Source organism: Stegodyphus dumicola, chromosome 1 (assembly GCF_044657685.1).
Source record: "Stegodyphus dumicola isolate Sdum_Otavi_A_Nest chromosome 1, ASM4465768v1".
Classification (NCBI taxonomy): Eukaryota; Metazoa; Arthropoda; class Arachnida; order Araneae; family Eresidae; genus Stegodyphus; species Stegodyphus dumicola.
Window position 1 is genome coordinate 37207885 of NC_140768.1, and position 14588 is coordinate 37222472.

The window sequence follows — 14588 nt, forward strand, 5'->3', positions numbered from 1 at the left end:
TCCAACCACGTAAAGTAACATTACATCTTGCATAACTTCCTATAAAATATAAAATTTCAACTATCAATGCCAGATTTTCTTTACAAAAACCGTGATTTTTTAATTTCTATTACATAGTTTATTTCTAGTTTGAAATCAGCATGCTTCATTTTTTTAAACATTTTTTAATCAAATAATGTAAAGAATTTAGATTACTTTAACTTCAGTTAATTAGCAAATATAAGTTTCGGATTACATTTCATTCATTTATAGAGTAAAAAGAAAAAGAAACTCAAAGATTTGTAAAGTTAAATATTTTTCATAAACGCGAGCAAATAATTTTATTTTGCCTCAATATACCACGAGTTGAATCTGTAAGAAGTTTACTCGTGTCTTGGAGCTGTTTGCTCTTCGATGATCAAATCTGAAGCAAAATGCTAAGTACAGAATTGTGAAAATTATTATGGATTTCTGAAAAACCTGTTGCTAAAGTACATATTGCTACAATTAAGAATGAATTAGCATGCATTAGCTACACTTTATGATGTTTCCAAACAAAAGATTATTAATGAAGAATATCTTAAACAATATAAAACATTTCAGTATTTAGTAAAAATCCTTGTGTTTTTAATAATATCTGTATAGCATTTCTTCTATAAAGACTTTTCACTTTTGCTGTAGATCTTTATCAGGATTATTTCTAGCCAAGCTAGTGCTTGAAACCTTTCAGAAATAAAATAATTTTTCAGGATTCTGGAGCCAGGGGCATTGTCTTATTGAAAAATTACACTTGCTTGAGAAAATGATACATTACGCTGCGGAAAGAAATGTTTTCCCCAGAACTACTTATATTTTTGTGAATGTATTCTCCCTTTAATTATTAAGTGTCCAGTCTGACATATGGAGCGGTCATCTTGAATTATAACCGTGGCACACTGCAACTTCATTTTGGGTGCTGTAAATCCGTTAGTCAGTGGCAGAATCAACTTGAGCATTATCAGTGCCTATATTATTTGAGACGTTATCTTGGCAACTGTGCAATCGAAGCGAAAGTTGATTCTTCACAAGCAGTGGTAAGTAGAGGGCGCTTGCCAATTTGCAAGTCTAGCCTCTATCATTTAGTATCTTCTGACTCCTTAGCCGGACGGTGTCTATCTGCTCGTTAGAATCGGCATTTCTAGTGGATGTCTTTATTGATTTTGAAAGCTTTGAAACTTTTCGCTTTCACTTCCTTTCTGGGTTTTATTTGCTGAGATTCTAGCTTCTCTAACAAAATGCGTGATTTCTGGTTCTGGGGCTATTTCTAGCGCACTGAACTTATTTGAAGATTCAATAACCTTTTGGATAACCGTGCTCCTGAAGCATTTCTCAGCATTGCTGTATCGGATTATCAGCCATATTCTCCTTTGACACTGGGCTTTTCTTCAGCAGGCAAGTACGTGAAGGCTGAAGCCAGTTCACTAGTTCCCCAGCTCAAACCCGACGAAACCTCAACTTGATAATCCCAAAATATATAAGCTCTATTAAGAAATATTTTCAAGCAGCCTAGCAGTCCAGTCAGTGCTAAGCGCAGACCTTCATACCATTGCGAGTGATTTCTTTAAATTTTTGCTAAACTAAAATACTTTTAACTTTCAAAACACTTTTAACATAACTCATGCATATAAAAATCAAAGTTCATTCACATGCTACAATTCAAAAGATTACTTAGTTTAAACTTTACATCATATGTACCGTAGCTGCTCATGTTTGCTTTGCAAACGCGCCAGCAATCTTTTTGGACTAAAGTAACACAATAGTGTTTAACATACAAAATAAAATCCTTAAAAATAGATGCACGCATTAAACCAAAAAGCTTCTTTGCTGAATGAAATTAAGATATCCTTGCTTAAGATAAAAAAACTCAATATATACTAGCAACTTTTGAATCAAAACATCAAATAAACTGAGTACTTAAAGAAATAAAGTAAATTTTCACTTATCTTTTCCTTTTGTGGAAATCTCCCATTCGTCTTTGAGGGAAACCCGGCCAGATGGGAAGCGTGTTGGCCTAGTGATTTCGGCTCCTCCTGTGCGACTAATGGCTTTCCTAGTGGCCGCTACCGTTTCGTGCACGATCTTTTATCCGTATGGATTTTCCCTAGCCTTGCAGAAATTCAGCTGCAGCGGGCAGTTTCGTTGCTATGTTTTTTTCCCAGTATATGATCTGCCGTCGATGATTCCCTCTCGTTCGTCTTCTTGAATTTCGACCGTTGAACTGATTCCTCTTCTGGTAGCCTCTTGAAGCGCAGATTTTGGATTGGCTGGCTCGTCATTTTCCTGTTGCTACCAGATTTTTGCTAGCCTTCTGTAAAAGTCGTTAATTCGGACACCCATATTCCGGAATGATCTATAATCCGGACCTCAAAGCTACAAACTTTCTGCGCAAGCAGAAGTTAGTTTCTGCATCTAGCAGAGTTAAACAATAACTCAATTTTAAAGTGGAGGTTTCCAGGACCTCTGGAGAGAAACAAATCTACTAACATATTTTCTTGAATTGAAATTTTTTGTCAAAGCGTACCGATCAAAGCCTCGCCCTGTGCAGTGTTACAAGTACTAGCGCTAGGGATATTCACAAAAAATGTACTATTAAGGGTCATTCAGACTAGGGTTTATTCCAGCTAATGGAGACAAGCGACTTGGGCGACCGATCTCAAAAACCAGTTTTCCCCAATAGCGCAGCGAGTTGAAAAATCCGAATGTTGCACTTATATAGCGGAGCTAGTCGACACATGGAACTGACTCCGTTAGCTCAGATAAACCTCAGTCTGAATGGCCCTTAACAGACGCCCAACATGAGAATGTAATCTTAAAAAATCAGAAGTGATAAGAAAATGTGTCCTTTGTGGTTCTGATACTATTTCGGCATAAAATAATTCCAGACTTTTCAAGGATCCATGTTTTCATGGTATAAAAGATACATTTGTGATTTTATGTGCGCCATTTTTTCACATTATTATTAGTCATAGATTATGGCTTAAAGAATGCAGAGAAATAACATATTTTATTTAGACTGGATGCTGAATTATTTTTTAAAGGTGAACAAAAGAATACATAAAATTTTCCATTTAGTTTAAATTTTATTTACATGGCACAGTAAATAAAAGGAAATCATTATAAATATATTAATTTAAATAATATTTTTATTCCTTTTCTTCTGTATCTTCGTAAGCGGTATTACCCGAGCCAGCAGCTTGGTCCGTAGTTTTCTTCCTACGCACAGAAAAGGGAATGATTAAATTCACTGTCTGAAAGATTCTCAATGCAATAAATTAGTATAATATTTTCCAATAACCTATATATATTCACGGAGAAAATTATATTACCTCACTGAGTCCGAATCTAAGCGTCTAATATCTCCTGATGCTACATATATGTCAATAAGTAGAAATTAGAAAAATTCCAAATTCGAAGAAATAGCTTTTCTTGAAGCTGTAATTTTGAAGAATTTAGGCATCTTTCCCATATGCAGTGGTCACGCAATAAGTAGTCTACGTCGGTGTATTAAATTCTTCTTATTTAAAAAACTATCCGGAAATCTTTTGTTGAGTTTTTCTCTTCATGACACCAGTTGTTATGTTATTTTCTTCCTTCACGTTCGTACGGGGTTTGTAGATTTGGAGTGAATAACGACGACACTTGATGAAGTATCGAAACACACTTTATTTAGCCAATATTAATCAGGACAGCTCCAATAACACTTTTTACAATCGTCGAAGATCTACTATAAACACGCTGGAACAATCAGCAACACAACCTTAACACTGTCAGGCAATAAATAACGGTGGAGACAGCTTCCTGCAAAGCACCAGACTCTGCTTGGTCGTTCTCGGAACTCCACGTACTCTCGAGACTCTCCACGCTACAACTCGCGATGCACTCACGACACACGAGTACAGCTCCCAACTCTTCGGTTCAGTCGTTCCCGGAGCTCAACACGCTCTCTCGACGATGCACTAACCGCGATACACTAACAGACTCCTTTGGTGAACTCGACGACCCACTCGGCACTCGCTGCCCGGCTGTCAACTCGATCGACTCCGCACGCACTGACTTGCTAGACGAGACACACTCTCAATACTACTCTCTCGCACTCTATGCTAGGCACACACACTCTAACTCGTAACTAACTCTCCGCGTACCAGCAGGGTTTATATAGCTTTTGACTGGTGTTCGAGAACATTCTGGGATAAACCGGTAAGAATTCGTTTCAGAAGGTTCTTCAACCGTCCATGGTATATCGCCAATTTAGTCGCCAAATATCGCCAAATGGGCGATTTCTCGCCAAATATGGCAAACTTGCCTTTCCTTGCCATTTTATGGCTACCCTAAAACTGCTTTGCGGGGAAGCTATCTCACCGCGCCTTTACATTTCGTAACACTTTGTTATTGAATAAAAGTTTTAATTACAGGCCATCACAAATCCATCATTTGTACTAATTAATAATTCGGAATTTTTAGTGGTCGCTTCGGAATTTACATTGTGGTCGCTGCTTTTTGGTTAATTTTCTAATGCCATATAAACATTAACTTGTTTTTATTTGAGATTTAAGAATAAAATAACGCAAACAAGACTACAGAAAATTCTCCAGAATGAAGTTAATAATACTGAAAAATACACTATCGATGCACTTTTTGATTTTATATGTAGTAGTTAATATGGAATCCTTAAATTATATATATCTATATATAGATATATATATAAATGGAACAAAATAATAGGAAGAAATATTGTAGAGAGCTCGCTAAAATGTTACCAGGAGCTATGGCGGAACAAAATATAGAACAAGGTATAAAATATTTAAAAAATATCTTTAATATACAGTGTTCATTACTATACGTACATTTACGTAACATCAATATAAATGATTAGTTAGGTTTCGTATATATATAATTTATTTTTATATTTTGTATTAAATTCAATATTGTATACCTGAAGTTTAATTTTTCTTGTTCTTCTTTGGGGTTACGACTTTAAGTGAGAAAGAATTGTTAGGGTCTTCATAGGGATTACATTATATACAATCAATTAAGATCCGACTTTTCCTTTCTTTTAATAATTATATATATATATATAATATACTATTTTATAAGTATACATAAAATATAGCAGTTTTTCAAGCTACATATTTTATATATATATATATATTGTTTGGTCTGGTTTGTTTGATTATAGCAAAGCACTCGACTACTATTTGCCTAAGGGTGCTTCCTGAAAACCTTTCTAAGCAAAACTGACTCGTATGCACGTTACACATGGGAAAAACCACGAAAACGCCAATACAGCCATTCCCGTTCACCGGGATTCGAACCCTAGATCGACCTACCAGGATTCAACAACTTTACCACTCAGCCGCTAGTGAGCCACACACACACACACACACGCACACACATCCACACATATACATTAAATTATATTTACATGTCGTTTATAATGTATAATTGAGTGAAATTTAATCATAAAGAGTTAAAAAATAGTCTACGGAATTACTTCGCTTCGTAGACTTTTTGTGACCTTCACCATATTTCTTAAAGAGAACCTTATTTTTTATGCTTTGAATTATATTTAGAGAATTATTCCACCTGATTATAGCTGAAAATGCAATTTTTTAATGAAGAATTTAAGGATAAGAAAAGAATTAAGTCCTTTTTTAATTATTCTTGAAGCATTTAAATTTAAAAAAAAAAAAAAAAAGAGAGAGACGCATTAATACGGTCACTGAACTACAGAGAGCACTTCAAAACTTTTCGAATCCTACATAATTTGTCTCTTCTAGTACCATGTACATCCTTGTATACATTACTGACTTACAGTGAAGAATAGAGGAGAACTCTGAAGCTCCATTTATTCCTGATATACTGATACTGAATGAGACCTAAAAACACTCTTCTTTAACCATATATCTCCCCTTATGATACCTAACGCACCTGTTTATTTTCTCCTTCGGAAATAACGTCAATTGACCGCATTCGAGACGTCACCCTACTGTCAACGTAAGCCATAAACCAGATGTATTCCCCGTAAAGTTTCCTGTCTTTGTTACACAATCTACAGTTTCAAGAATAACGAACTAAATAAAGCTTTAACAATTTAAGAATACTTTTTTTACCAGTTTCAAACATAAATGAGTACAAATAAAAATACTTGAATAATGATACTTAAAATATTAATATAATGAAAATTCGCGACATAACACTGATTTTTACTATTTTCGGTGGCACATTAAAGCTTATTTTCTAAATAACGCCAAAGGTATTTGAGCCTTCCTAATTACAGGTCTAAATAATGCTGATTGTATGCATGAAGTACCATCAAATAACGATAATAATAGTAACGGTATCTCCATTTGTCTTTCAATTTAGAATACAGTGAAGACCATATCTATCGGATTATGTTAAATATGGGTAAGTATATCTCATTAAAGAGCCTGAATTATTTTACCTTTATTTTTTACCAAAAAAATATTGATATCATAAATAATAACTTTTTTTTTATCCGCCAAATGCAAAACCCACTAAAATCTACTTTTAATGGCACTCGTATTAATGATTCTTAAAATAATTCCAGACTTTTCAAGGATCCATGTTTTCATGGTATAAAAGATACATTTGTGATTTTATGTGCGCCATTTTTTCACATTATTATTAGTCATAGATTATGGCTTAAAGAATGCAGAGAAATAACATATTTTATTTAGACTGGATGCTGAATTATTTTTTAAAGGTGAACAAAAGAATACATAAAATTTTCCATTTAGTTTAAATTTTATTTACATGGCACAGTAAATAAAAGGAAATCATTATAAATATATTAATTTAAATAATATTTTTATTCCTTTTCTTCTGTATCTTCGTAAGCGGTATTACCCGAGCCAGCAGCTTGGTCCGTAGTTTTCTTCCTACGCACAGAAAAGGGAATGATTAAATTCACTGTCTGAAAGATTCTCAATGCAATAAATTAGTATAATATTTTCCAATAACCTATATATATTCACGGAGAAAATTATATTACCTCACTGAGTCCGAATCTAAGCGTCTAATATCTCCTGATGCTACATATATGTCAATAAGTAGAAATTAGAAAAATTCCAAATTCGAAGAAATAGCTTTTCTTGAAGCTGTAATTTTGAAGAATTTAGGCATCTTTCCCATATGCAGTGGTCACGCAATAAGTAGTCTACGTCGGTGTATTAAATTCTTCTTATTTAAAAAACTATCCGGAAATCTTTTGTTGAGTTTTTCTCTTCATGACACCAGTTGTTATGTTATTTTCTTCCTTCACGTTCGTACGGGGTTTGTAGATTTGGAGTGAATAACGACGACACTTGATGAAGTATCGAAACACACTTTATTTAGCCAATATTAATCAGGACAGCTCCAATAACACTTTTTACAATCGTCGAAGATCTACTATAAACACGCTGGAACAATCAGCAACACAACCTTAACACTATCAGGCAATAAATAACGGTGGAGACAGCTTCCTGCAAAGCACCAGACTCTGCTTGGTCGTTCTCGGAACTCCACGTACTCTCGAGACTCTCCACGCTACAACTCGCGATGCACTCACGACACACGAGTACAGCTCCCAACTCTTCGGTTCAGTCGTTCCCGGAGCTCAACACGCTCTCTCGACGATGCACTAACCGCGATACACTAACAGACTCCTTTGGTGAACTCGACGACCCACTCGGCACTCGCTGCCCGGCTGTCAACTCGATCGACTCCGCACGCACTGACTTGCTAGACGAGACACACTCTCAATACTACTCTCTCGCACTCTATGCTAGGCACACACACTCTAACTCGTAACTAACTCTCCGCGTACCAGCAGGGTTTATATAGCTTTTGACTGGTGTTCGAGAACATTCTGGGATAAACCGGTAAGAATTCGTTTCAGAAGGTTCTTCAACCGTCCATGGTATATCGCCAATTTAGTCGCCAAATATCGCCAAATGGGCGATTTCTCGCCAAATATGGCAAACTTGCCTTTCCTTGCCATTTTATGGCTACCCTAAAACTGCTTTGCGGGGAAGCTATCTCACCGCGCCTTTACATTTCGTAACACTTTGTTATTGAATAAAAGTTTTAATTACAGGCCATCACAAATCCATCATTTGTACTAATTAATAATTCGGAATTTTTAGTACGAGCAAAAGTATTATTGCCATAATGATCATAAACTGATGAAGTAGGGATAAAACTCAGATCTTTTATCAACTAATCAAAAGTAAGTTCAAGGGTATTTTACTTTCTAATGTGAAAAAATTTCTTTTTATTTCTGTAACTTACACTGTAAACACGAAAACTGCCGATTATCACTGTAAGTGATAAATGGCTTACAGTGATAACTGTAACTTACTGTAACGGCGAAAATCATCACTAGAGTCGCATCTGTAAAAACCTTTTATTTATTAATAAATACTAAATAAGGGCGGACGTGGGCGGAACCGATTAACCGTAACGGTAGGGGGAAATGGTGCCCACGTCCTCCGTTACAAATACTACTACTACTACTACTAAAGGAGTCGCATCACTGATCTAATTTTAACCCATTAACAACTAAATAAAATTTAAATTATATTATATTCAAAGTATCCATTTACTGTATACCAGACATTTTATTTCTTTTGTAATTCAGTTTTTATTTTAAAAAAATAAAGAAAGAATATTTTACTTTACTTTTTAATGTAATTACTTTGACAATGTTTCATTTGTACTCACTGACAATAAGGATACTCTTTTACTTCCTTGCTTTTAAGCTAAAGTTATTACGTGATTATACCATGAAGCATAACTCAGATTTATAGCAGCCATTTTTCGTTGACGGGAACTAATTTTCTTATCATTTACCGAACTCCATCAACCTTCAACAGCTTCTTTCAGCAGGACGGCAGCGCACAGAAATAAATTCCACTGAGCCTCTGGATTAAAACTACCTCTTAGTTTTAATCTATGCCGCTAAGTATAACATATGCATAAATCTGTGAATTATGTGAGAGAATAATGTGACGAGACAAGGTGCATAGGAAAGAAATTAACATAAATTTAATATTTAGTAAAATTTAAAATAGTTACCAAAATTTATTTTATGCAAAGAAACACTTCTGTTATTTGGACAAAAGAGTTCTTGAACTTTTCATAAAAATTGTAGTACGACTTTTCACAGTATAACGAAGTACAATCAACAGTTACACTTTAAACTATTAACAACGTTAAACACAAAGCAATGCTAAGCGCATCTAAAGAACGAAGGTAACCCCGAAGTACCTCAATACGCCGAACTCATGCTGAACTAACAACTGAAAGCAGATGCTTTCTACGGTCTTACATAGTTTTCACTCGAATCACCGAGATATTTCTAGTACTTTCTGCTTCTCGAAATTATTGGAAGGCATATGGGGGGGGGACCGAATACGGTTACATTTATTTAATATAAGTACCCATTACAGTTATACAAACAAAATGGACCAAATAGTCACCAAGTTTGGCGATTTCTCGCCAAATGTGGCTACAAAAAATAGTCGCCAAAACTGCTCACCTTGTCGATATCTCGCCAAATTAGTCATTTACTCATTTTTAAATAGACTTGCCTCTCTTACTTTTCCGGCAGAGCATCGTCTTTCTAGATTTTAATGTCACCTTATACAGAAAAATAAAACAGTTTGACATATAACTACACTAAAATCATCTATCTATGCATACAATTCGTAAGAATACGTTTCACAAAACCTTTTAATCTCTTGTTTCAGTTCAATAATACCTCAACTGCTGTAAAATTTTGAAAATAAATTTATTCTTTACTATAAACAAAACACGTATTTTGTTTTACATAAACGTGAGAAGTTCATTTGGCATTTCAAGTATAAATGAAAGAAATCAAACGCACAATTCAGTAGATTTATAAGTACTGTAAAAACTAAAGAGAAATAGAAAGATAATTTTCTTCCTAACATTTGAAAACAAGTCTAAGATAGAAGGTAGGAAACAAAATTCAAGTTTTGGAAATTATCAAACAGAATTAGCAAGGTGTACAAAATTTTGCGTATAATATACATGAGTGGGTATATTTCAGTATCATACAAAAGTTTAAATATAAAATTTATTTTCCATATAATTTGTGGTAAGGAACAACTACTTACTTTTTCTTAAAGCATCGTCCACAACAAGCATTAAAACATCGCTGCATGAAATTCGCCGTTTCCTCAGAAATATTTTCAGAAAGAGATTCGTCCATAATTGGCCCAGCGTCTGCGAAAAAAATATATACAATTGCAATTCAAAGTAACATTAAAAATATTATTTACTGTATACAATAAATTTATAAATTCTTACAAATAATTTGCACTTATAATATTGGATTTATACTTACCCCTTGAAGCCATAATAGTGTGAAAATATTTTGTTTGTTGAACAAATCACAATAAAATATAAATGTTTAAATGAAAACTTTCAAAATTCAGTTGCCACCATTATTTTACAAAAATTATTCTCGCCTGCACTTGCTTATATTAGTGGGGTTGCCATAATTTTCATTATTAAAGGCAATTTGCCCAGAAGGACTATTAATTTCGTTTTGGCATTTTGCGTCGATTCACGTTAAGCGTTATTTCACTTTTCAAATTGTTGCCACAAAATATCACCGCCCTGTATTATATTTAAAGAAATTAAATAATGAAGAATCTTTATGAATGTATGTATCTTTCTCGCATTGTGATAAAACAGCGGTACCTAGAGCCATCAAAATTTGAATAAATTAATCTTCCATAGAATATGGGCATGTGGAAGCCCTAATTTGAATTTGAAATTTATTATTGATTTCATATTTTGCAACACTTCAATGAAATTTGATTAACAAACTAAACGATTTCAAACTAAACGATTTCAAAGCGAGCAACGGGAACACTGTATGAAAAAAAAAACATTTTTATCTTTAGCGCGCGAGACTCCCTATCGGAAATTCTAAAGATGTGCCCATTTTAAAACTATTTTGCGATACTGCTGTTGAACTGAATTTTATGGTTTGAGTTCGTAGAACATGATATTTAATAAATAAAAATAACACAAAACTTTTAAAAAAAACGCTCCTTTGGACGTAATTTAAAATGAAACCTTTCAGATTTTTCTTATCCTTTTCTTCTTATGTTGTATAATTTCTGCAAACAAGCAAACTGGTTAAAATTGTCTCAAGTAGCAGCAATTAAAATATCGCAATACTGAATTTTATTTTATCATTATTGAATTGAACATTCGTATTAATCTGCCTTATAACGCTTATATCTTTTTTGCTTCCTTGTAGAAGGTAAAGGAAGTATTGTAATCGCGAAAAATTTCGGGCATCGTATTTCAACGAAAATAACGAAATTTCTCCCAAAACGGACTGTGAAATGGATTAAAACGGGATTTTTTTCTTGACAACTGTAGATACGTACGTATGCATGTATCTTGCATAATTCAAAATCGAGTAGTGGTAAAACGTTGAAATTTTGTATATGGGAATGCCGTAAGGTGTGTACCTTTTTTTTTTTTTTTTTTTTTTTTTTTTGTTGCAATCGGCCGCATCAAACGTATATATGTATATATTCCCATCCTGTTACCCGGCTCGGTGAGCTGAGTATCTCTATTCTTATATGTTCGTAAATTATGCATTGCATTATATTATTCCTATGTTCGGATTAATGTTTTTATGTGTTTACATAATCTGCATGCTACAGTTGTAGAATTATCAACAATTTAAAAGTTTAAGTGGCGCTAGGTCTAATGAGGCTGCCATTTGTTTACATTTGAAACTTATCAGAATAACGAATTAAGTTAATTAATGCATCAATTTCAGTGTCTTTTTGTCACTGAACCAAATGTTGTGCACCGAAAATTTTGCCTTCCAACCTATTGGCCGAATTGCTCGTTTTGGCACATTAATTTTAATTGCAAAAATTGTTAACTGTTTTTATTTGTATTTGGTGTTTTAGGTTTTTCTGCATTTTACACTTTTTAATGACGATATATTTTGAGTTTTTACGTATTTTTGCTTTACCATGAAGTGAGATTTGCATTGATTGCATGAGAATAACATGAAATTTGAGGAAATAAGTTTAAATAAAGTGCAGGAAAAAATGTGTATAATTTAATAGGCCGTACAAGGAAGTCGTATGGTGTTCACATCAGATATTTTTAATTATTAATGAACACTATTGCATCATATACTCATGCATAACTTTTATGGCTAATCAGTTAACACTTTATTATTATTAAACAAAATAAGAGAAACATTCCGTAGTTGTTAAAAATTTAACTTTTGTCATAATAATCTATTCTAAAAGAAAAGAGCTAACGTTTTTATTGTGTTTCAAAAATATTCTTACGAATTTTGTATTTATGTAAATAATTTTAGTGAAAAATATTTTTTGTATAATGTAACATGAAATGCTCAAAAAAGACGTAGCTGTAAGGGGGGAAAAAAAGACTACAGTTGTAAGTCTCTTGCTAAATTAGCCATTTACCTCAATGTAGACCTGTACCTGTAATAAATAAATATATAGACCTGTACCTGTAATCTTATCACCAAGCTGTCGATGATTTTCGCGACTAATCTTTGTCTCCAATTGGCAAGAAGTCGTCAAACTTGGTGACCGTTTGGCGAAATTTTGGTCCGGTCCCTGTATAACTGTAACTAAATTACTGTAATTGAACCTTATATGTAACTGTAACCATATCCCTTCCAGTAATAGCAAGAAGTCTTTTTTAGTCTCACTGCAAACAATGCTAGTATTACGGCTAATTTTTGTTTCCTACTTAATACAGTATGTGAGAAAAAAATCCACTTTTCCTGCTCAATTAGAACAATAATATAGGAGTTACATGATAAAGTACGGTAATTGCTGCTGAATAGGGAGTACCAAGAATGGATTCCAATTTTTAAAAAAAATTCAGAGCCACCACGAATATAGATATTGTACATTGGGATTCTAAGATAAGTATCAGAAAACTCAAAATGACATTTCTGGTCTAAGACTGTATTTAATTTTTACATAATGTTGTATTTATAATTTACAGCGTTACTGGATTCCTAACAAGCCCACGAATTTTATCCTGGCAGAAGTACAAGACTGCGTCTGACGTCATTAACCATCATACCAGCTGCAATGCTATTTTATTTGAAAAATATGCTCATTGATTAAAGTTTTCAACTACGATCTAATGGTGCAATTTTGTATGTTAATTATCTGCAACTAAAAGCAAAATTGGGCTTCTGGGCATACGGTTAGCACATGAAATATGAAAACTAGGTCACTTAAAAGTGCTGTACAATGGATGCATGTTGAAGTTCAGGTCTGTGATGTTCTTTAAGGCTAAAGTGGTTTCGTTTCTGAGCGTGATTAGCATTCATTAGTTTTGATTCAAAGTCATCATTTAAGTGAACAGCAAAAGTGGTGGTTAATTGCAAGATTCCAACAATTATGGAAGTCGCCTAAGAACTAAACACCTCTCAAAGCATCATATGATCAACTTATAAACTTCTATCAAATCAACAAATCTGTTAGCATACAGTCTGGTCAAGGTCATGCAAGAGCAACAGCTGCATCTGAAGACATTTTCTGTCACTGTCTGCTCTAAGAAACCACAAAATGACTATAAGAGTTCATTTTAGACCTTGAGGCTGCCACGGGAACACAAACATTGCTGCATGAAAGCTTCAGATTTCAATACTAGCCTTTTTTTGACAGAAAGCCAATGTTCCTTTCACTTCATCTTTTAAAAGGGGTTATTTTACACAGTGGCCTCGTCATGTTCAATGAAGCCAAGAGGAATGGAATCATGTACTGTATACTCACAAATTTAGATATAGTCGAAGCTGTGATTCTAAACATATTTTGACAAGCTGGGAACAAGGAATAAACAAGTTGTCTTTCCTTTTTTTTTTTATTTTTTTTATGAAAGATGCTGTTTCGAAAACAGCGGATTCATGGTTGGGTAAAATTAATAAAAAAAATAGTCACACCAAATTGAATATCTTTGGTGGAAGTTTTGAGACCGGTCACAGATTTATGAAAGAGGTTTTGGAACCTTCTTTTGTTTATGGGTGCTGTTTGTCCATAGTTTTTGCTAACAGATGACAAAGCTAATCCGTATTGAGCATCTCTAATATCAAAACACATGGAAACAAGATATGACTCGAATGCATGGATTCATCAGACCTGAACCAGTGAGCACGTGTAGGGTGCTTCAAATGCAAAATTTCTCTCCGGAAACGGCAGTATCTGAAAAGTGCATTTTGAAAAGGGTGGCATGCAGTTCCATGCCAGCAATTTTTTAAATTCTGCAAAATCAACATGTGAGGCTTTTCATTTCTGTCAGAGGTGACCGCACACTGTATTAACGGAAATATTTCATACAAAACAGGAAAGATCATATTCCTTCTTCTTCAGTTTACACTTGATATGCCACAGCATCATTGAAATTAATTTTAAATTCTGATTTGCAAAATAGGAAAATATGTTTGAATCATAATTCCAATATTTCTGGAATTAACAGATTCAGAAAATAATTACAAATTATCATTAGGAAAAAAT

The 14588-nt window shown here is 33.8% G+C and overlaps 1 protein-coding gene across 2 annotated transcripts in view; it reads right to left on the reverse strand.

Annotated features, from left to right (window-relative positions):
- Nucleotides 1-6724: 6724 nt before the first annotated feature.
- The window catches only part of LOC118186160 (CYFIP-related Rac1 interactor B-like), a 65002-nt gene continuing 57138 nt past the window's right edge, over nt 6725-14588 (reverse strand). Inside the window, exons 10-11 of one of the 2 annotated variants that reach the window (XR_004757724.2) lie at nt 10161-10269; nt 6725-6917 (exon numbers count right to left, since the gene is read on the reverse strand). Coding sequence is in view for 1 of the 2 variants with exons in the window: in XM_035356221.2 (XP_035212112.1) it covers nt 10236-10269 (34 nt within the window). In the remaining variant the exon portion in view is untranslated. Of the gene's footprint in view, nt 6918-10159; nt 10270-14588 lie in introns of those variants that run through there. The other variant, XM_035356221.2, reaches the window with a different exon arrangement.